Source organism: Macrotis lagotis, chromosome 1 (genome assembly GCF_037893015.1).
Source record: "Macrotis lagotis isolate mMagLag1 chromosome 1, bilby.v1.9.chrom.fasta, whole genome shotgun sequence".
In the NCBI taxonomy this organism is placed as follows: domain Eukaryota; kingdom Metazoa; phylum Chordata; class Mammalia; order Peramelemorphia; family Peramelidae; genus Macrotis; species Macrotis lagotis.
The window spans coordinates 269,724,714-269,750,417 of NC_133658.1; the positions used below are offsets into that span (position 1 = coordinate 269,724,714).

Here is a 25,704-nt window from a genome sequence, read left to right on the forward strand (position 1 = left end):
TTTTGCTTAGTTGAGTCTCTCACCAAGTTTTATGTAAACTTGTTTTTCCTTCCCCTATTTCATTGTTTTATGAGAGGATATTGTTTATAGTATCCCAATCTTTTTAGAAAGATTTTACCCCCAAAAAATTTAAACCAATAAATGCTATGAGTGATTTTTAAAAAAAGGGATTCTTCTCAGCTATATTGGGGACAAGAGAAAGACCAAAGAGATAGGGTTGCAATTTTAACAAACATGAGATAAAAATAATAAACTATAAAGAAAAGAAAGAATCAAACCTATTGCTTCTATTTTCTCTACAAAGTAGAATGATTTTAGACTAAGTAAAAATAATAACAGGGAAATAAAATCCAAGACATGTTGAAAATATTATAAAATAATATCTACATGCCCCACCCATGAGATTAAGTCACCAGTCCAGAATAAATGTACTGAAAAAACTTGTAAATGTGACAGCAAAGTTATAGATGATCTCAGAAAATTTTTGATAATAGGAAAGATGATACAAGACTACCACAGTTTTTTAAAAAGAGGGAAAATGATTTTTCAAACTATAGACTAATTGACTGTGATTACTAAAAAAATTATTAAAGGAGTGATCTGTGTACATTTAGAAAGGGATGCCCTAGGAGCTTGCAAGGCTTTATCATGTATAAGTCCAAACTAATTCCAGACTAATCTATTTCTTTTTTTTTTAACAGTTACTTCTCTAGAACATAGGAATTCTTCATAGTAAATGCCTGGATTCTAGTAGGTGACAAAAATTTCTTCAAAGTATCATCATAAACCCAGTTGAAAGATATGATCTATAGTTAGGTGAGTTCTAAACCACCTGAACAACTCAATCCAAAGAATGATGTCAATTCTATTAGGGAAATACCTAAAAGAATGTCCCAGGAATCTGTCCTTTGTCCTATTCTATTCAACAATTTTAATCAATGATTTAGATGATAACATATGAGAGATTGCTGAAAACAAACAAAAACAAAAACAACAAGAAGAAGCTTGAATGAAGGCTCAAATTACTAAGCTGAAATTTAATATTGATGAATTCTAATATTTTTAAACAATCAACTGAATAAGTGTAATATGGGGAGGGTACAGCTAAACAATAATTATTATGGGAAAAAGTGTGGAATTTTTAATGGACTTCAAGGTCAACACAATATTATGGTATTATAAACACAAAAGCTATAGCAATGTCAGGCTGTATTAATAGAAACAGAGTAATGTAAACAAGATAAAGTTATGAGTACTTTTCCAGTTATATCACATCTGATATTATTAAGTTCTGAGCATATTTTAGAAAGGACAAGGACTAAGAGAAATACTTCCAGAAGAAGGCAAGAAGGGTGATGAATTTAAAACCGTGTCATAAATGATCAAAGAACAGAGTTGGCAGGGGAAGAGGGGGAACATGTTAGCAGTCTTCAAGTATCAGATGGGCTATAATGTGAAAAGATTAGACTCCTTTGCTTGACACTAGGGGGAAGACCTAGACAAAGATTTGAAAGATGCAAAAAGGCAGATTTTCATTCCATATGAAGAAACATTTCCTAATAATTAGAACTGTCAAAAAATAGAATAAGCTGTCTAAAGAGATAGTGAATCACTGTTCGTTAAAGGTCTTCCATTACAAGTTGAAAGGCTGTATGAATTCTAGTCAAGGAGGTTATGGAATAACTGATCAAGTATAGGTTGAACTAAATGTTCTTTGAAATCCCTTCCAACTCCAATATTTCATGACTCTATAAAAAATTTTAAAATGATACATTTCAAATTCTTTCAAAATATTTCCAAAATAACAGACAAGTATCAAACTTGATGATCTAAAATGCTACTCCAAAATTTACTAGATTTCTAAATATAAATATTAATTTTCATAAATATATTGCCTAGATAGCAAAACTATTTCAGTGAAAAATAACTTCTTCCTAATTAGATGATTCACTATGTAAATAGTATGTATAAAGAATATCTATTCTAAATTTGCTTTACAAACCACGTTTTTACTGCAAAATTTAATTGATGCATCTTAATTTTCAATTAATCCAAGACTAACAATACCAAATAATTTACAATACCTACAATCCTGTTCTTATTTCGCTAAAACATATAAAGTCTCTCTGCAATATATTCTCTCATTAATAAGAATAAAACTATCCCTGTATAGGTCAAAAATCTATTATTTTACCACTTGGGTATCTTCTGGAGAAAGGATAAGCAAGATAGAATAAAAAGTTGGCTGACAAAATTTTTCTTAATTTTTAGAGTCTGATGTGCATCCAGTGATTTAAGGACAAATCTCCTGAATAATCAAAAAATTCTCACTTTACCTTCAGTCTTTCTATAGTCATTTAGCTTCTTCTATTGCATTTTAAATATAGTATAGGTATCACTTCTTTTTCATAGAACTGATTAATACTTACAAGACATTTCACTCACCACTTTTAATCTTTAGCAGTAAAAGGATTACAGAATAGTTTGCACCCCAAAATAAAATGATATTCAATTATTACAATAGATTTATGAGGCCTAAACAACATCTAACTGCTGGTATTAATTATAAATATCACTTTATATCCCCACCCAATATCAAAATCTACTGCTTTAATATATTTCTTAAAATTATTTAGGGATTACAGTTTCATTTTTATTAACTATTCACCTGTACTACAGGAGAACGCTGTAATGTTGTAGTTGGCTGTACCGTTGTCTGTGGCTGAGACACTTGCTTAATTATGGTAGTTGGTGTCACTTGTCGTGCAATAATTGGTGTTCCAGGAGCCTGAAAAAGAAATCAGAATTGTCTAAAGTTTACATCAACAAGCATTTGTTAAGCATTTACTATGGTCCAAAGCTCAGTAACAAGCAATGGTATTAACATATGTATATAGGTTGGAAGAGACAAGAAATGGTAGCCAATGTGTAAAAAAAAAATCAATTCTATAACAAATACAGTACCAAATTCATTAGAAAAAAATTTATTAGGGGCAGCTAGGTGGTAGGTGGCACAGTAGATAGAGCACCAGCCCTGCAGTCAGGAGAAACTGAGGTCAAATTCAACCTCAGACACTTAATAATTATGACTTTGGGCAAGTCACTTAACCATTGCAAAAAATATTCTTATAAAGTCATCGTATAAAATAATAGTCTTATAAATTTAAATACCCCTAACAGCTATTCAAATATTTCAATAATATTCTAGAGGCAATAAAAATCATATTAGTCTACATGATCTATGTCTTCTCATAAATCCTAATAAATGTAAAATAAATTATTTTGCCTAAAATAAAGACAATATTTTCAGAAATGGGAAATGTCTGAAAAATTGTCACATCAGAGTTTTGCTATGAATTGCTGCTATATTGGTAAAGAAGATAGAAATGTAATAAAGCAATAAAAATATCTGTTGTGTTATATATTGGTTAAAATGTTTACATAAAAGAAAGGAAATGGCCATTTAAAATTCTTCTTAATCCAAAATTAACAGATAACATTTAAACCTCCATCAACTTAGTTTTGATATTTTCATGAAAAAAGGCTAGCTAGCAACTAAAGCATGTGATGCTTATAAAATGCAAAAACAACAGCCAAAATGAGACTATAATTATTTCATATTTCATTTTATTTAACACAAGCTAACAGGGGAGTATTAGACTTATACTGTGAAAAACAACATTTTAGTTTACATAAGGTTAAAAATGGGAAATATTTTGTTAGTTTGCTGGTTAATATACACTCTCCTGTCCCAAATAAGATGTTGTACTTTTCACTGTTTAGGGTATATGGCTAAGGTAGTAGGAAAAGTTGTTTTCAGTTTCTGTACTAATCCCCATTTTAATCACAAGCAATTACTCTCAGAACAGAAACAGATGACTATAATTAAAATTATAATATTTAGTGACAATGTCTTACTATAATCTCCTCTTAGGACAAAGTGTTCCATTAAAAAAAACTATGACCCCTAGCATATAAGCAATCACATTTTAGAATTCTGACATTCATCTACACTTATCAATATACAACTATGTAATTATGAATAACATATGAATCCTAAAGGAAGCTAATCAAATAGATAATCAATCCACAGAATCTTGCATACTCATTTAAAAACACATTAAAAATGAACTACATAGTTAATTTCCACTTAAATGAAAAAATCTTAGCTAACTCCATGGGATTTAAATGTTTAAAGCAGCTATAGGTGACTGTGCCATTACCATCTGGTCAAATTTTCCAACTTAAAAGCTATGATGGGTTTTTTTTTTCAGATAACTCAAACCAGGATCCCAGGTACTGACTTGTAACAACAAATAATATGCTACAACACTTTAAATATTTTTAAATTTACCTAACCAACTCGATTTAAGAAGATGTTCTACCAAAACTCTCAGCTTGAATCAAAACTGGAATTCAGAGTAGGCGGTTTCCTAGGATATGGCATTTTAAAATATTGTTTTAGGCTTTGTAATACAAATACACATATCTCAGAATGTGTATGTTGTACATGCCACTGTAAGGACTCAGACTATGAAGGATAATAACACAAGAGCAATTCTCAAAACTTGCAGAAGGTATACAGCTATGTTTTAACAGTTCAGTAGTACTAGTAAGAAATTTGAATAAATCTGCAAGAGTTTCTGGCTTTCTTAGATTAAAAGTGTAAAATCTACACTAAATATATTGAAAGCAAAGTATATCTACGAAAAGTCACATAAAAATCATATTATTCCTCATTTTACTTGGATGCTAATTTATATCTTAATTCAGTGATGTAGCTTTACTTCAGATTGCTGTTTATTGGCAATGGGCATCCTCACACTTTAAAATCCTCTGATAATCTCTCCTCCCACATACATACACTCCTACTTAAATTAGCAGCTGATCAATAAACACATACAATAACCTATAAATAAATAAGTGGTGTGAATTTTTTTTTAAATACTTTGTGAATATTCACCTTCTAATTTAGCATGGTGTATCAAAAAAAAAAAGGATAACAGGATTTGGGGTTTGAATCTCACCTCTGCTACTTAGTACATGTTGGCACATCCAAGACACCAAAAAACTTAATGAAGTCCTCCAATAAAGTATATATTTGACTAGATGGCCTCCCAAAACCCTTCTAACTTTGAAATTCTGTGATCATAAAGTCACTTCCCTTCCATAAGTCTGTTTCCTCATTTATAAAATATGGGGATTAGATTGGAGGATCATCAAGTTTCTTTGTAGCTCTAAATCCTGTGATTCCTCTATCTTATTATACCTTGCTTTAAGAATCAAAGTCAAAAAGGAAAAAGAAGGAAAGAAAATTCACAACAGATGCTTGGTATGACCGTGAGATATATCGTTGGATATATCCCAACCATGGTTATCACTATATGACAGCCTCACAAGTTTTGAGTTAAATGTTCCAACATCCTAAATTAATATTATTAGAATGAACTATTAAAAGAGATATTTTTGGAAGAATTGTGCTCATTTGTAAACAAATGGACAACCAGAGTGCTATATAAAAAGGAAGAGGCTTCATTCAGTCTATTGGTTTGATTCCTTTATAAAATACGGCCAAGGACAAAATAAATCAAAAAAGGAACCATGATTTGCAGGGCTAGGAATGTGATATCAAAATGATGTCTCACAAAGATGAAAACAAGAAAATAATGAAATGTCCAAGTATTAATTATACACTCACCTGCACAGTTGATATCTGAACAGGAGGGGCACTTGTGGGAGTTGCAGGGCGTGGTGTCATGGTATTCTGAGGCTGGGTCTGAGCATGGGCCTGTGCCTGCATCTGTGCCAAGGTCTGTTGAGGAAGCATTAACAACTGTCCATTCTCACTTCGAATGAGGACCATACCTATGGAAAAAGCAGGCTGTAATCAAGAAAAAGCAGCTTCTCATGAAGATATGAGAAAAATACCTTTATCAGAAGTCTACCAAAGAAAAACTTAACAAATCTGAAAAGAAAAAAAAGAGAAACTATCTAAAAATAATAAACTCATTGAACTCTTAAAAAAATTTCAATATAAATTTATCTTTATGTACTCCATTTTTTAATTAATTATCTTTTTCAAAGGTGACAGAATTAAATAACCATTAAACATTCTTCATGTAAATCGAATTAAAACAAAAGCAGATCCTCTTTGTTGTTTAAGTGAAAAGCCTACTTCTTTGAAATAATATAGAGAAAGAACACCAGATTAAGAAACAAGATACCTGGACTCTGGTCCTAACTCTCAACATTTAATAGTGTTAAGAAAATCACCCCTTCCTAAAGGGATTTTTTCTCTTATAATACAAAAAGTTACCTCTAAACTACTTTTCTAAGCTTTTATGATTCTTCAAAATTTGCACTAGATCATTCACATTTCCTTCTTCTTTTTCAGCCATCCATACAAAAAAAAAATACATAATCCCCATAGCAAATTCATTTCTTAGTTTCCCCTGTAGACAGAGCCCCATGAAATCCAAACAAAATGAAAAGAGAAAGGAGAGTTACAGTATATTAGATTTGTTTTAGGTCTACTGTTTAGCTCTCTCTGGGCCAAATGTCTGACTTCTCTTAGGAAAAGGTCATGTGGTTTGGTGCTTATCTTAATAGTTGAATATTGGTTGAGTATACATATATTCAACACTGAAAATGCTCAAAGACTAGATAGAAAGGTTTTCGGGAAAATGAAGGATTCTTATATATCATACTTCATTTCATTAGCTAAAACATTGAAAAAGAAAATCCTGCTAGATGACATTTAAATCATAAGTTCCATTAGAAATAATAACAAAATTGTTTAACTTTTAAACTTAATTTTCCATAACAAAATTGATAAGGAAACCACAAGAAGTAGACTATAAAATTCATAATTTTTCTCAAGTGAATCCACAACAGATGGCTCAACACTGTTACACCCCAAATGAAAAATCAAATAGGCAGGGAAATGAGGCATCTCCAGTTCAGTAAAACAGATCACTCAAATCTAAACCAACTGGACAAAACTAAGGAAAAAAATAGATCATAAGACAAATTCTTCAATTTTCTCCTCATCTTTGTCAAGAATAGAAACTGTGGCCTCCACAGGGCAGGCAAAAGCAAACCTGGAAAATTTCTTTAAAATTTCTATAGCTTATCCCCTTCAGTCAAATAAAAGATGAAGAAATCTACAAGTTATATAAGAAGTTCTCACAATAGAATTTTATTTCTCTTTTCACACACTTCATAGGTAGTACAAATAATCAGCAATCTTTCTGGTATTAAAATGGTCATATTATAAAATTAATATTACCTCTTATTTAAAACTGTTTTCTTCCTTTCTCACATTCCCTCTCCCAAATATGAAAAAATAAGATATATTAAAGTTAACAAAAAAAAAAAGAACTCATTTATCCAGAAAACAAAAATTGGAAAGACACAATAATGGTCATTACCCACACTCCCATTACCAAATTTATATTCAAAGAGAGATTTTCGTCTTTTTTTTTAAAATGGTATGATCAAAGAAAAGCTTCATATGTTTTTCAAATAAAGTAGGAAATCATGTAAATTTAAAGGATTACACTGAATGACCTCTTTTCATTGTATACCAACTGTACATGATCTTCTATCAAGAAGAAATGTGGTCATTCAACCAAGTGCATCATTTTTGCATTTCGATTCACAAAAAAGGGAAAAAAGTAAAGTCAAGTTACTCTTGATCGACCTCAAATATGTAACAAAAAAGCCATCATTCTCCTTTTCTTTATAATTAGATAAAATCTGTTTTATTTATAACAAGTTTTGTTTTATATTTAAAAACTTTTAGGTAATTTTTACAATTCACCAATTTCTCATTCTCAAATCTAATTTTGTTAACACGAACATGTAAACCTTAATAAAAGAAAAACTTTTAAGTAAAATGATGACTATATAGAAAGCTAACAAAATATTTAAGTAGTATATACATGAAATCACCTACAATTAAAATTCTAAAGAAATGATTATTTAAAAATCTCCCAGATTTTAGGAAACTCATACCAGGTAATGATTATTATTAAAATGAAATAATTTTTTAAATTTTCAACTAAAAGATTTGTCTGTGGATTAGAAGGAAAAGATTGAAAAATCTCTGGCATTAAATATTTCTAACCAGATATAAAAATGAGAAAAAATAATAATATAGTCATTTTATGATCAATATAATATAATTTTTTAAATGCCACATATACCATTAATAGAATTGGATAGTTCTTTTCCGAGTCAGGGCATGAAATAATATATTAAGCAACATCTATTTTCCATGCCTATACCTGTAATACATTACAATCACTAACTTTGAAAATAAAGCAAATTTAAGCATATGTCATACTAAAAAAAATTTATTACCAACACTAAATGCCAAGGATACACCGTTCATAGCTTGTGCTTTGCAATTCACTTAAGTTCTCAAGTAGTAGATATTAATCTTGAATGGTCAATTGAAACAATTTTGTCATAGACCCATTAAAATAAACATCACTTATAAAATATAACAATTGTGAACTCACATAATTTCCCTTAATCATTTAAGATGAAAAATTCCATCACTAACAATATGCTATATGAGACCAGATACTTTTTACGGATTTTCTTTCCTCTTGCTGAAGCCACTACTAGACATCTCTATAAAATATTGTGCATACTAGTAATTACTTTTCCTATAATTAAAAAGGACAATTAGAAGCAACTTAAGCTAATTAATTAGGTGTCTTTTTACTCCAGACAGGAGTGAGGAACCTTTTTTTCTACAGCACAGAGATTCTTAATTTTTTTTGTGTTATGGCCCCGAATGGCAGTCAAGTGATGCCTATGGACTCCTCAAAATGTTTTTAAATTCATACTATAAAATATATAGGAATACAAAGTAAATGAATTATACTGAAATACAGTTAAAAATTTTTAAAACAAGTTCATGGATCCAGGTTAAGAACTGTTAGCTTGGGGGATAATAAGTAGAAGAGATAACTGATATTGCTAAGAAAAAAATAATCTTAGTCAAAGTTATGAACAAAGAGTTCTCACAAGAGGACTTGTAAACTATTAACTGTATGGAAGAATACTCCAAATCAAAACAACTCTGAATATAACACATTGGCAAAGATAACAAAAATGAAAATAGTTTATGTTGGTGGGGTTGTGGGAAGATAGGCATACTAGTCCTTAGTGAATCTGCAATAATACATTAGTATATTAATACATGAGTATAATCACTTCAGAGGTCAATCTGGAATTATATAAATAAAATGCCTAAACTGTCAATACCCTTTTGATCCAGAGATCCCACTACTCTAGACTTAACCAAAATATTTATAACAGTTTTCATAATATCAAAGAATTGGAGGGTAGCTAGGTAGAGCAATGAATAGAGCACCAGCCCTTGGAGTTAGGACAACCTGAGTTCAAATTCAAGCTCAGACACTTAATAACTGTGTGACCTTGGGCAAGTCACTTAACTCCATTGCCTTGCCCCCCCAAAAAAATCAAAGAATTAGAAACAAAGTCTATGTCCATCCTTTGGGTAAAAGGCTAAACGAATTATGGTACATTAATGTAACAAAAAATTTTCTACACTATAAAAGGACAATTAGAAATAAAGAGACACATAAAAAGAACTACTTGAATTGGTACAGAATTAGCAAAGCCAAGAAAACTACACACAATATTTCACAATTCACATTATGATTAGAACATAAACAGAAAAAATCATCACCAAAAAAAATCAAAAATGAATGTTGCAAAATTATAAGGGACAAGCATGGATCTAAAAAACATATGAGAAGGTATTCCCACATTCTTCATCTACTTTGCAGAAAGTAGGAGAGCCACTAATGTTAAAAATTGTACATCTTTTCTCACTTTTTCAATCTACTGATTAGTTATGCTGATCTTTTTCCTCACTTTAGTCTTTAAAAAATAACTATTTTTATATGGGATATCTCTCTAGGATGTGAAGAGGGAAAGGAAAAGAAGCTGGGAGTCATTACGGTGATGTTTTAAAAAATCCAAAACGTATCAATAAAAATATTTTTAAAAAGATAAAGAAAAATATCAAAGGCCATAATAAAAGGCAACAATTTATTAAGTTTATCTTTTGCCTCGGCTGAGAGACAATCAAAAATTATATGCATCTGATTTTTAAAATGTTAATGGAAAACAAAGGAAGGGAGAACATATTGAAGAGGAGGAAGTAGCAAATAGAGGGTGATGAACAAAAATGCAAAATACTGAAGGGGAAAAAATGGGTGACAAAAGTGAGGGATAGAGGTAATAGGAGTAAGAGGAGATAGGGAACAAGAGACAAGTACAATAGGTTATAAGGGGTTAAAGATACAGACATTCCCTGAATTACAAATACCCAATTCGGGTAGACTCTCAGTTACTACATGTTATCTCTTACCCTTCCCAACCAACCAACCATTCAACTTCAAAACCAATCCATGTTACCCTTCTCTCCACCAACATACCCATATATGTGTGTGTGTGTGTGTGTGTGTGTGTGTGTGTGTGTGTATATATATATGTATGTATGTATGTATATGTATACGTATACACACACACACCACCACCAACAATAACAATTATCACACTATCTTCAGTTAACAATTCCACCTAGTGACTAAAAAAAGGATGTATAATAATTTTTTAAATTTCTTTTTCTGAATAGTCATACACATCTAGCCCTATGCCTACTCAACTTATTGTTCTCTTTTGACAACTCAGTTTGGTTAGTTTCATCTCAGGTGTTCTGACTCTTTGTGATCCCATTTGGAGCTTTTTTTTTTTTTTGCAAAGATAATAGAATGGTTTGCCATTTCCTTCTCCAGTTCATTTTAAAAATGAAGAAAGAGACAAATAGGGTTAAATAACTTGCTCAAGATCACAAAGCTAATAAGTTGGCTAAGATCAGGTTTAAATTCAGAAAATCTTCCTGATTCCAAGTCCAGCATCCCATCTACTGTAGCACCTAATGCCCATGTAAACAAATAGAACCTCATAGCATCCTACTCCCCATTCTCCCTTCTAAAGTTAATCCAGTTTCTTCAGAAAAGTCTTTCCCCTTTCTCCTACTTCCCTACACTGATTATTTGAGTCCAAACAAGATGGACAAGTCAGGAAGGGTGAATTTAGATCTCATCTTACTGTATGACCATGGGCAAGTCTCTGGTCCTCAGTTCCATCATCTATAAAATGGGGATAATAATACTAGTACCGCTATAAAGAAATAATCTACATAAAGTGCTTTACAAATTTTAATGCAATGTATAAGTGTGAGAAATAATAATGATGTCTATTTTTCCTAAGAATTAAAAAATTAATTAAAATTATCAAGAAAAATTTTAAATTTTCTTATTGAATTATATTTACTTTTATTACTGTAATAAGTTTTTAATTTATTATATATTCATAAAATGTTTCTTACTTAAAATTATATACTTATACACTATACAAATATTCTTTCAATTACACTACAAAGAAACTTCTAGGTTTTCAAAGGTAAACTAGAAATATAACATTTATAAGATTTCTTTTCTAAGAAAATATATTCTTGCTTCCAATCAATTTACAGAATTAGGGAACAAAAAATGTAGTATATAGGAGCAAGACTTTAGGTCACCGTTTTATATATTAAATTAAATTAGATTATAAACATGGGTCTTGCTTCATCTTTGTATCCCTAGTATCTTGCATTTAATAAATAAAATATTTCTTGAGTGGTTTACCCTCTTCCTTTTCCAGTTCATTTGACAGATAAGGAAATTGCCCAGGATCACACAAGCTAATAATAACCTTGGGGTCACATTTGAACTCAGGGAAATAAGTCTTCCTGATTCCAGACTCAACATTCTATCCTCAGCGCCTTTCCAGATCCCCCTATGAAGGATTCTAATACAGAATTATCATTAAATACTGAACCAAGAACATCTCATAAAACATATCTAAAAATTCAGTAACTCATAAATTTTCCATAGTACAACCTATAAAATAACTGGCACATTTTGTGATATCACAAAGTGAAGGATATAATGTCAGAGCTCTGTGTCAAAAATTATAGGATGATCCTGTAATAAACATTACATTTCAACTTGACATTATGGTTCTTTGAGAAACTGGTTCCCCTTACTTAACTAGGCCTATTGCAATAAACTTCTTTATCTGCAGTTGTATATTTTTTAAACAATTTATATGGACAAAATATTCCTTTATCCTATATTTAATTCTTTATGTACTTGCTTTTTGGTCCTTTAAATTATTTTAACTTTAAATTTTATGGCTTAGAACTGATATAGTATTGAATATTACAGCAAAAACTCTTAGGAAAGAATTTAACTCAATATATCAAGCTCCCTTAGCTCTTGAAAATAAATCATTCTCATGTAAACTAAATCCAAAAGAAATCATGTAATATAGCAAAAGCCAAATTTATCATTTGATTTGATAATAATTTCATCTTTATATTGATGATTATGCTTTGTAAAGTTACCAAAGGTAGCTTAAGTTAATTATCTCCCTTATCTATTATGAAAAATAATTTTGTTTATATAAAGTTTCAACATTAAATATTAATTCCACTTAGCAATTGATTACTAGGTCTATTTTCCTTCAAAAACTTCCTTTTAACGTAGCAGCTTGATCTAAGATCTAAGAACACTTCAAACTATATATACACCACAGTTAAATTTATTAAGCATGACAACAGTGTAAAGTTGGTGTGGATAACTAAAAATTAACAATAAATTCAAAATTTTCATTTTAATAGACACAGTTCTTTTGTTCCTACCAAACCTAACCTACTAAAAAAGTAAATCCTAAATCATCCTAAATCATACTACATTTGCCTGTTTCAGGTTCATCTCTTCAGTCTGCTCTTGTCAAATCTGAAAGAAGTCCTAAAAAAAAGCAGCAAATTAACAAAATTTAGGTAATCCAAGGGAAAAATCTAGGGAAAAAAGCAGAATCTGAAAGAATCCACAAAGTAGAACACTATTCACAAAACAATATAACAAAAGTTGGCCACACAGAGGTGCCTCTCTAAATCTGTCTACCAGAAATTATATTGTATTTATATTGTACTCCTCCTACCAATATAGAATATATCATCTTCTATCTTTACTCTATTTACCATTCTTCCAGCCACCCTGGTTCATGACTCAGTCATTCTTGACCCACCCATCCCCAATCCAGTCAGTTCTAAGTTTTGCCAATTTTATTCCTATAAAACTCCTCACATTATTGAGGCAGAGGCATAAAGGAAAAAGAAAGGGTCTTTGAGCCACAAAGACCTGAGTTCACATTCCACCTATGAAATACACTGGTCACGTAATCCTAGATTAGTTATCCAACCTCTCAAGGCTTTAGGTAACTCCATAAGACTAAATTGCAGAGTTTATCTTTATATTGGCAAACATTTAAGTTCACTATATTAATAAAATAACAAGTCTAGTCCCTATGCCCTATATCTAACATGCCTCATATATTGGTTCTTGTTCTTCATTATCAATGAGGACCAAAATAACATCGCTATGTTTGAGACAAATTACCAGTATGTCAGACCAATACAAGTTCGGAATGCTCTACCACAGGTTAGGCACAAACAGTCCATGTGAATACCTGGGGTGGTTACTCTAAACTTACTTATGTTTCCTTTGAGCTGTTTCAATTCTACGTTCCTCAAAGAGTGCACCCTCAACTGATGAGGACACATCATACTGGGCAGTCCTGTGCCAGTGTCTCCCATACTGTACAATCAATTCTAAAGTTCTTCAAAGAGACCTTCAAGATGTCCTAGAATCACTTCTTCTGACCCCCTTGTGAGCACTTACTCTGTGAGTTCTCCATAAAATGTTCTTTTTTGGCAAGCATACTTCTGACATTTTAATATGACCAACCCATCATAGTTGCATTCTCTATAGTAATGTTGGAATGCTAGGCAGTTTTGCTCAAGAAAGGACCTCATTGTCAGAAGATACCAGTGTATCTTCTCCTGCCAGGTGATCTTCAGGATCTTCTTAAGATAACTTAAATGAAAGTGACTCAATTTTCTGACATGGTGCTGGTAGATTGTCCAGGTATCAAAGGTATATAGCAATGAGGTCAGTACAATGGCTCAAAAGACCTTCAATTTGGCGGTTAACCTAATATCTCTTCTCTCTTACATTCTTTTGGAGTCTCCCAAATACTGAGCTAGCCCTAGTAGTGCAAGTGTCAAACTCATTGTCAATGTGAACCTCCCTGAAAAGGACTCTGCCAAGGTAAGTGAATTTGTCCACAGTACTCAAAACTTCTTTTGCTGTAATCGATGGTTCCACAGATGAATGGTATGGTGCTGGCTGATGGAGCACCTGTGTTTTCTTGTTATTAATTGTTAGACCAAAATTAGCACAAGCAACAGAGAATTGATCCATACCTTTGTTGCATCTCAGCTTAAGAGGCAGCATTGAATACACAATCATCTGCAAACAGAAAATCATGCACCAACACTCCTCCCTCCACTTTGGTCTTGGCTTGTGACCTTTTCAAGTTGAAGAATTTGCCATCACTGCAATAGCTGACCTTGATGCCATGTTCATTCTCATTGAAGGTATTTGATAACAAGGCTGAAAACATCATGTTAAAAAGTATGGGAGCAAGGAAACATCCTTGTCTTACTCCACTGGTGACGGGGTAATCTCGAGAGTCTTATCTATCCAGAACCCAGGCATGCATGTGATCATGAAATTGACATACAATATTGATGAACTTCTCTGAGCAACCAAATTTTGACATAATTTTCCATAAACCCTCACGACTGATGGTATCAAAGGCCTTGATCAGATCTACAAATATGGTATACAGACCTCTATTCTCATCCTAGCATTTTTCCTGGAGTCTTTGGGCAGTAAACACCATATCAGCTGTTCCTCTACCCTTTCTGAAGCTGCACTGGCTTTCAAGAAGGTGACCAACTTCCAGGTGAAGGATCAGACTATTGAGAAGAACCCTGGCAAGAATCTTACCAGCAATGACTAAAAGAGAAATACCCCTGTGTTTGTCACAGGACAATCTATTCCCTTTACCTTTATAGAGATAGACAATGGAGGCATCCTTGAATTCTCTTCATGACATATAACCTAGAACATTTCAGTCAGTTTTTGGATGAGCAATGGACCCCCCACTTTGTAGATATCAGCACCAGGTGCTTTGCCACTTGAAAGGAACCTAATAGTATTCAAAACCTCTCCTTCAATTGTAACTTCAGCTAGAGACAAATAGACTTCAACTTGAGGTAAATGGTTAATAACTTCTGTACTGGTTGATTACGGTCTGTTAAGAACACTATGGAAGTATTCAAACCATCTCTCTAGGATCATGTCCCTATCTTTAATCAATGTGGATCCATCAACACTGAGCAGATGAGATGCACCATAGGTCATACATGCTTCATATTTAGTCTTTTCTCAACTCATAATGCCATCATCCTACTTCTTTACCATTTGTCTGGACTACTGACTCCTAATTGGTCTCCTTGCTTAAGTTCCAGTCTTCCAATCTCTGCCTTCTCCAATCTATTGCCCATAATGCTGCCCAATCAATATTCCTAAGAGACATATATAATCATTTCCATGTCAAAAATTATTCAGCTTTAGTATCTAAATATTCTGATTAACTACTGATATCAAGATAATACCTAGGTTTCACTGAAATAAATTCCCAATCTGATATTTAAACCTTTCCACAAGATGTCTCCCATTTATTTTTTCAGATTGATTTCATGTAACTTTTTGGTATCCTAAAAGCAAAGTGTTACACATATGAATTTAATAAGTGAATTAAAGTCACTCAACCTTAATTTTTACGTCAAAAAATCTAATATGTGTATATATTTTTAAGTATCAAAAATCGTTTGAAGCAGGACAAGCCATATCAAATGGCTAGTAATACTGCTCCAATTTATAAAAAGGGAAAGCACAGAAATAACTGTATAGTTTCAATATGTCGAAGATAAACAAAAAAGAATTGTGCAATAGAAAAAAGCAACAAGTGTGTATGAACCCATAAAACATAGATTCAAAACTCAAGCTCTACTAAGATGTATGATCATGGGCCAGTCACTTTACCTCTCTAACTCAGTTGCCTTTTCAGTTTTGTGTGTGTACAAGATTGCCCTTCCTATATCAGGGATTGTAAGGGTGAGATAGAGAAGTTCAGAGTAGTACAATCAGGTGGAATATATGGTCTGGGTACTTTCCTTAAAAGGAGGTTCTGGAAGAATTCTAATGCTGCTGGTGATGATGACTGATGATGATGATGATGATGATGATGATGATGATGATGATGATGATGATGACAGCATTTATATAATGTAGTGTTTTAAAATTTGCAAAGCAATATTCATGTTATTTCATTTCATCATCACAACATCCCCATGATCTGGGTACTGCTTTTTATCCTAATTTTATATAAGGAAATTGAGGTTAAGTTAAATTCATACAACTGACTGAGGCAGTATTTGACCTTTGGTCTTCCTGGCTCCAAGTTCAGCATTTTATCTAACAAACTAAAACATACAAATAAATTATCTCCACAGATTTTTAATACAAAAAAAGTTTTAAATACAAAAAATAGAAAAGCCAACATTCTTTAATGCCATAATCTTGGAAGTTGTAGAACAGGCACTAAGGCATTAAGGAAAAGCATGACCAAAAAAAGGTAGTTGAATTAATACTAATTTTACATCAAAGAGATCAATGCTAGAAGTGCCCCCAATTGTGAGTACATTGAAGAATCAACTTTATAGGTATCTGAAGGAAGGGAATATGCCAAAAGAATGGGGAAAAACTCAGAAGATATCAGTATTGAAAAAATATGCCTTCCTGAAAGGATGACTTTTCAGATTCCATATGCTTACTCCAGCAAAATCCTGAAATTTATGCCAAAACAATGATCAAGAAATCAAAAGAGAATCTTCTTCCAATAAGCAACTACTTCTATCCTAAAAGTACACAAAAAGTTAGTTGTTTTTTTTTAAAAAAAATAGCATGATCGATAGGATCACTAACAAAATTAGTACTGACAAAGCTAAGCAAATAGGCCAGTAGTCCCACAGTATGGGGAGAGATGGGTCAGAGACACAGGAAACCAGTAAGGTTCTAGATCCAAAGGTAGCAGAAATGGAAAACTTTCCTAAGAATACCTCAAGGAAGATCAAAAGTATCCAGATGGTCAGAAATTTCCCCAGCAGGGACCTTAGAAGCTACAGAAAGTAACTAGTACACTCAGACCAGTACAGTCAAGGTATCTAAGTGTCTTTGACCCTGAAGTTCTGGCTCTCTGAATATCAAAAATCTAAAGAGAAGTTGATTAATGGTCAAAGTATATGAATAGTCTATTCTCTCCAGGGAAGAAATCAAAGTTATCTAGAGACACGTGGGAGAAATTATTGATAAAGCAACTCTAAAGTTTCAACTTCCACCTCTCAGATTAGCAAAGCTGACCAAAAATGAAAAATGACAAGTATTACAAGGGCTATGGGAAAACAGACCCATTGATTCCCTATCAGTAGATCTGTGACTCAGTTCAGTCATTTTGGAAAGCAATTTGCAACCATGCCCAAAATGCTATTAACACTAAATACAAAAAGTTATTCTTTGATCCAGCAAAACCACTACTAGGCCTGTAAGAGATCAAGGAATAAAGAGGTCTTTACAAAGAACACATATAGGGGCGGCTAGGTGGCGTAGTGGATAAAGCACTGGCCTTGGAGTCAGGAGTACCTGGGTTCAAATCTGGTCTCAGACACTTAATAATTATCTAGCTGTGTGGCCTTGGGCAAGCCACTTAACCCCATTTCCTTGCAAAAAATAAAAACCCAAACTGAACAAGCCAGAGAAGGGTAGTTGATTTCCTCAGACACAGCACAAAGAACACATACAAAAGAAAAAAATAGATCCTTTGGGAACTCCAACTGGGGAATGGCTAAACAGATTATGGCACATAAATGCAACTATTGTGCTATAAGCAATAACGAAGGAGAGAGTTTCAGAAAAACCTAAGAAGACTTGTATGAACTGATATTGAGTATTAATAATTGTAAATATAAAAATGTTTAATGACTTAAGAACTTTAATCAACAATAATACCAGAGGACAATGACAAAGAGTGCTACCCAAATCCTGACAGAGAAGTGAAGGACTAAATATGAAGAATGAAAAAAAAAAAAATCTGGGCATGGCCATTGAGGGAATATGATTTGTTAGATTAGGTATATATGCTACAAAGACCATACTATAAAGATACATTAAGAGAAGCAGATAAAATAACTTTCTTAACATACAATCTGGGTATGAGATTATTCTTAACAAAACAAAAGCTGGAGACAATTTAAAAGGTAAAATAAATAATTTTGATTAAATGAAACTGAAAAGCTTCTTGCCTAACCAAAATTAATGCATCTGGGGCAGAGCCCTCCAAAGTGCAGCCTGCAGTGCATTTACTAAATACTTTAGTAAACGAAGTGAGCTACCACAGAACTCTTGCTAAAGTGGCAAATCAAAATATATTGCCTATTATTTCAATAAAAACTTTTAAAAGAAAGACTAAACAGTCCTGATCTAGAATAAGAAAGACAGTGGTAAAATAGAAAAAATTCTTTGATAAAGCCCTAAGACAAAAAGACATTCTCCAATAAATAAGTGGTCACAGGTTGTGAAAAGGAAGTTATCAAGAGTCACAAACCAATAACAATATGAAAGAATGATCCAAAACCCTAATAATAAAAGAAATATAAATCAAAACAATGCTAAGATTTTACCTTAGACTCAGAATTAAGCACCCTACTATATTATTGGTAGAGGTGTAAATCAGTTCACCCCTTATCCATTTATTTTCCTTGATTCTGCTTCACTCTGTAGCAGTTCGAACTGCCCATTCTTCTAAAGGAAATCATTTCAGCATTGCTTAGAGAGCAATAATATTCCATTACAATCATGTTTCATCCCTTTGACCCAGCAATACCACTACTGGGTCTATATCCTGAAGAGATGATGAAAAAGGGTAAAAACATTACTTGTACAAAAATATTCATAGCAGCCCTGTCTGTGGTGGCAAAGAATTGGAAATCAAGTAAATGTCCTTCAATTGGGGAATGGCTTAGCAAACTGTGGTATATGTATATATGTCATGGAACACTATTGTTCTATTAGAAACCAGGAGGGACAGGATTTCAGGGAAGCCTGGAGGGATTTGCATGAACTGATGCTGAGTGAGATGAGCAGAACCAAAAAAACACTATATACCCTAACAGCAACATGGGAGTGATGTTCAACCTTGAAGGACTCACTCATTCCATCAAGTGCAACAATCGGGAACAATTTTGGGCTGTCTGCAAAGGAGAGTGCCATCTGTATCCAGATAAGGAGCTATGGAGTTTGAACAAAGTTTAAGGACTATTCCCTTTAATTTAGAAAAAAAACAGATATCTTATTGTCTGATCTTGTTACCTCTTAAGACTTGTCTCTTCTTTAAGGATATGATTTCTCTCTCATCACACCCAATTTGGATCAAGGAACAACATGGAAACAAAGTGAAGACTGACAGATTGCTTTCCATGGGGGGTGGGGGGAGGGAAGTAAGATGGGGGGGGGGGGAATTGTAAAACTCAAATAATATCTTTAAAAAAAATAAAGTTTAAAAAATCACATTTCATCAATGTTCAATCAATGCCTATTCATAAGCACTCCTTAGATTCTAGTTTTCTTTTTTTTTCCTTCCCATGAAGATAAGGAAGTTTGTTTTACTATTCCCTCCTAAATAGTTTTCTCTTCCATAAATATTTCTTTCTACTTTCCTTGCATTTGTTTCCTTATTGAGTTTGATGTGTTTCCTATACCAAACTGTGGGTATTTATTTACATATTCTACTCTCTTTTGTCTACTTCAAATATGTTAGGTTCATCTGATGAGCTTCATCTCCCTGCTTTTCTTCCAAGTTAGTATTCTCTTTCTCTCATCTTTCCCAATTATAAAAAACATCATTCTTCATTCTTCCTCCTTTCTACATTGGTGTTATTTCTTTTGTCCTTCCTTCCCTTTCCTATCTTCAGAACAAAACTAATTCCCTTTCAGGTTCTTTTTTTCTCAATTAACTCTCATAATAAATTGGAAAGATATTAAGTTTCTGAAGGTATACTTCTTTTTCAGCCTATCATAATGTTTATATATATAACCACATCACAGCCCCTTCTAACTGCTTAAATAAATATAGCTTTCTAAGATTCTCTGGACTTTTGTATTTGTATTTCAAAAGTTCTTACTCAGTTCTGCTTTTGGGTGATGTTTGAAAGTCCTCTATTCCAATAAAATATCATTTTCTCCCTTATAGGATTATCTTCTTTGCAAAGTAAACTATCCTTTGCTGTAAACCCATTATTACTTGCCCTTTGGAATATTACATTCCCAAATCTCATCTCTTGTCTCTTGAAGCTGACAAATCTTGTGTGACCCCCAACCATGGTCCCTTCTATTTAAAATGCTTCTTTCTGAATATTTGTTAAATTTCTTCTTTAATGTGGAAGTTTTGTACATTGGTTCTGACTTTCTTAGAGCCTTTTCTTTTGGAGTTTTCAGGGGTAATAAGGAGATTCTTGTAACATTTTTTCAAAAAATGTATTCGTATTTTTTTCATGGTTTTTTAATATTATCAAAATTTTCCCCAATAGTCCTTCCCCATCCCATTGCATAACAAATAATATTTTTAAAAGAAATAAAAAAGGATTTATCCTACGAAATAGAAGTCTGAAATATGTGCAATATAACACATCCAGTAAAATTCACATCTCTATAAAGGGGAGATAAGGATATTGTCTTATCTTTGTAATTCTCTGTAATTTTACAACATTCATTAGTTTTTTGTTTTATTTTATTCTGCAGTTTTGTATGCATTGTGGTAGTTATTGAATACGTTGTTTTCCTAGTTCAATTTACTTTAGTCAGCATCAGTTCACATAGATTTATATTTGTCTTTATCTTTTTTAATAGCATAATTCTTTCTATTACCTTCATGTTTTACAACTTGGTTAGCCATTCCCTCAATAATATAGGTACCTACTGTGTTTCCAATACTTTAATATAAATATTTTGGGATATATATACATATATATATATATATTATATATATATATATATTACATATATATATATATATATTATTTTGTAATCAATGCCCTCCTTGAGGTATAAGTCTAATAGTGGAATCTCTGAATCAAAGGATATGGATTATTTTTAACATTCTTTTTTTTAAATTTTGAGTTCTCAATTACCTTCTTCCCTGCAGTCCTTTTCCCACCAATTGAGAAGGAAAGCAATATGATATCAATTACAAATATGAAATCATGCAAAACATATTTCCATATTAGCTATATTGAGAAAGAAAAAAGCAAGAAACAAAGAAAATGAAAAAATATATACTCCAAACTGAACTCAGAGTTCATCAGTTCTTTCTTTGGTGGTAGATAGTATTTTTCATCACGAGTCCTTTGAAATTGTCTTGGATCATTGTATTGATCAGAGTAGTTTAGTCTTTCTCAACTGATCATCATTGCAATATTGCTATTAGTCTACAATGATCCAAGACAATTCCAAAAGACTCATAATGGAAAATGCTATCCACATCCAGAAAAAGAACTATGAAATCTGAATGTGGATCAAAGCATATTCAAATTTACCTTTTTTGTTTGTTTTGTTCTTTCTTAATATGATTGTATATGGGAGGAAAAGGGAAAAATGGAGAAAAATTTGGCCCTCAAATTTTTATAAAAGTGAATGTCGAGACAATGATCAATGTTGTTAAGAGATGTGGGAAACTTAATACATTATTGGTGGAGCTGTGAACTCATTCAAGCTTTCTGGAGAACAATTTGGAATTACGCCCAAGGGGCAACAAAAATGTACATATATCCTTTGATCCAGCAATACCACTACTGGGTCTATATCCTGAAGAGGTTATTTAAAAAGAGTAAAAATATCACTTGTATAAAAATATTTATAGCAGTCCTGTTTGTGGTGGCAAAGAATTGGAAATTAAGTGAATGTCCTTCAATTGGGGAATGTCTTAACAAACTGTGGTATATGTATGTGATGGAATCCTATTGTTCTATTAGAAACCAGGAGGGATGGGAATTCAGGGAAGCCTGGAGGGATTTGCATGAACTGATGCTGAGCGAAATGAGCAAAACCAGAAGAACACTGTATACCCTAACTGCAACATGGGGGTGATGATCAACTTTAATGAACTTGCTCATTCCATTAGCACAACAATCAGGCACAAGTTTGGGGTATCTGCAATGGAGAATACCATCTGTATCCAAAGAAAGAATTGTGGAGTTTGAACAAAGACCAAAGACTACCTTTAATTTTAAAAAAAAGTTATCTTATTGTCTGATCTTGTTATCTCTTATACTTTATCTTTCTTTCTTAAGGATATGATTTCTCTCTCATCACATTCAACTTAGATCAATGTATATCATGGAAACAATGTAAGGACTAACAGATGCCTTCTGTGGGGGGGGGAAGCAAGATTAGGGGGAAAATCATAGAATTCAAAATAAATAAAATCTTTCTTAAAAAAGTTAATGTCAAAAAACATCTTTTAATATAATTGGAAAAAGGTAAAAACTATTAAATGGAAAAAACAATATTGCTGTTACTGTGTACAATATTCTTCTGATCTGCTCATTTCACTTTGCATTGATTTATAAACCATGCTGCTCATTTTCTCCTCTAGCACAATAGTATTGGATCGCAATCACATGCCACAGATTGTATAGCCCTCAATTGATGGACGTTCCCCTCAATTTCCAATTCTTTGTCATAAAAAAGCTATTATAAATATTTTGTACAAATAATACCTTTCCTTTTCTTTGATCTCATTGAGATATGGACCTAGTTTTGGTAATGCTAGGTCAAATTTGCATAATTGTATGCCTCTTTGGGCATAATTCCAAATTGTTTTCTACAATGGTTGGAGTAGTTTACAACTTCACAACAATATATTAGTACCCCAATTTTCCCACATACCCTCCAGCATTTGTCATTTTCTTTTTCTATCACATCAGTCAATCTGAGAGGTGTGAGGTAGTACCGCAGAGTTCTTTTAATTTGTATTTCTCTAATCAATAGTAATTTAGAGAAAATTTTCATACAACCATAGATAGCTTTGACTTTTTTTTCTGAAAATTTCCTGTTCCTATTCTCTGAAAGTTTATCAATTAGGTAATGGCTCTTATTTTTTGTCAATTTTACTCAGATCCCCCTTTAAATAAAAAAAGCCTTCCCAGTTTCTTCTAATCTTGACTGCACTGATTTTGTTTGTGCAAAACCTTTTTAATTTCATATAATCAAAGTGATTCACTTTACTTCCTATGATCTCGTCTATCCCTCGTGTGGTCATAGATTCTTCCCTTATTCATAGATTTGATAGGTAAATTTTTCCATCATTCCCTAATTTACTTATGCTATCACCATTTATGTCTAAATCATGTGCATTTTGACCTTATCTTGCTATACAGTTTAAGATATTGGTCCATATGTAGGGTATGGATATTTAAGGCATTTTATTTGCATTAATTTCAAATGGTTTCACAAAAAAAATCGTACTAATTCACAGTTCTGTCAACCCCATTTTAATACTCTGTCATGAAATTACTTTGAGTTAAATATGGAAATAATGTTGGTGAGACTATGGCAAGAAAAGCAAACTAATGTACTGCTGGCAGGCTATAAATCTGAAAATATGCCCATTCTGAAAAATACTTTGGAATTATGTTAATATGATTTAAATATTCACTCTTTGACCCAAAGATACTACTGTTAAAGATGTGACCCAAGGAGGATAAAGATAAAAAGTAAGATTTCATATATAACCAAAATCATTGAAGCAATACTTTTTGTCATAGTAAAGAATTAGAAAACTAAAAGGATACATTGTAAGGTGTGCTATAGTAAGAATTCCATTTGTGTATAAATTGGAACTAGACTGTCCCTGAGGTTCCAACTCAAAATCTATGGTTCTATAATCTATGGGTCTATAACAGCTATCTTCTGAGAAACAGTTAAAGAAATTGTTATACATTAATGAAAATAAAGGCTATTGTGCTATATAAGAAACAAATATTTTAAAAAACAGAAATATGGGAAGACTTAAGTGAAATGATATAAAGGAAGTAGAATCAGAAGAACAGTACTTAATGACTACAATGGTATAAAGGGAAAGATGAAAACCACATATGCAGGTGCACACACTCACATGCATACACATACATTTAATTATAATGACCAAGTATGGTCCTAAAAATAAAATGAGAAAGTACATCTCTCTCCCTTTTTTTTTTTGCAAAATTGAAGTACTAAGTTGTTAAGCATTTTATATATTGAGAGCAAGATATCAGTTGATGGGTTAGTTAGTTTTGTTTAACTGCACTTTTATACCTTTTGTAACAGGGGCCCTATATCATAGCAGAGTGCCCTGTATCATAGAAGGCACTTCAAAAATATCAGTTTAAATAAAATGCATTTGCAATTAGGTTATGCCAGTTTAATAAACAAGGGTGATACTAAATAAATTAATATACAGATTTAATATACCAATCCAACTACCAAGATGTTACTTTTTAAAATTAAGAAATAATAACAACAAAATTCATTTGGAGGATCAAAGGTTCTAAAATCTAAAGGGAAGTAGAAAAAAAATGATGGGAGGTAGATAACATTACAATGTCAGGCTACTTTATATAATCATCATCAAAATATTTGGCACTGGTTACAAAAAATTAAAAGTAGTTAGTGGAAGAGATTAGATAAGTAAAACATATTAGAAATAAAACACAATATTCCAGTGTTTTATAAAGCTGTAATCAAATGACATAATATTTATAAAGTACTGTTTACTATCAAACATAGTAGTCACTTAACCAATACTTATTCCCTTTCCTCCTTTCTTTCTCATAAACTCAAGAACAAACTACTGTAGAATGGAATAATTTCCAGGAAAACCAGGAAGCAATTTGACAAAAAGTAAGTTTATGAGCATTTTCCACCATCTACAACAAATTTCAAATGGATATGCAACCTAAATATAAAAGGCTTATTTTTTAAAAAAGGACATGGAGCAGCTAGGTGGTGCAGTGGATCAGCCCTTAACCTGAGTTCAAATCTAACCTCAAACACTTAATAAATGCCTAGCTGTGTGACCTTGCGCAAGTCACTTAACCCCATTGCCTTAAATAATTTTTTTTAAAGGACATAAAAAATTAAGGCAATGAAAGAACAGGACTATCATTTCAACTGTATAAAATTTAAAAATTTTTGCCCCTACAAAATCAATGCAGCTAGAATCAGAAGGGAAATTGTTGATTGGGAAAAATCTTTAAAACTAATATCTACAGAAATAACATACACATTCAATTGGATACAGAAATCTATCTTACCCTAGAGGAAAATAGGAGAGAAAAGGAATGGGAGAAAAGAGACAAGGAGTGGGAGGGGAGTGTAGGGGACAAAGGAAAGGGAAGATTATGAGAAAGGGAGTCAGATACAACACAATTTTGAAAGGGTGAGAGTGAAAAACAGTAAATAAGGGTGGGGGTTGGAGGGAAATAAAAGTTAGCAATAGCTATAACAGCTATTGTGAGAAAAAAAATATTGAAGCAATTTCTCT

At 32.3% G+C, this 25,704-nt stretch overlaps 1 protein-coding gene across 1 annotated transcript in view; it reads right to left on the reverse strand.

Annotated features, from left to right (window-relative positions):
• TAF4 (TATA-box binding protein associated factor 4) overlaps positions 1–25,704 on the reverse strand; it is a 166,944-nt gene that overhangs the window by 32,068 nt on the left and 109,172 nt on the right. Inside the window, exons 3-4 of the mRNA XM_074210397.1 lie at positions 5,699–5,865; positions 2,669–2,788 (exon numbers count right to left, since the gene is read on the reverse strand). Coding sequence (XP_074066498.1) covers positions 2,669–2,788; positions 5,699–5,865 — 287 coding nt within the window. The remainder of the gene's footprint in view (positions 1–2,668; positions 2,789–5,698; positions 5,866–25,704) is intronic.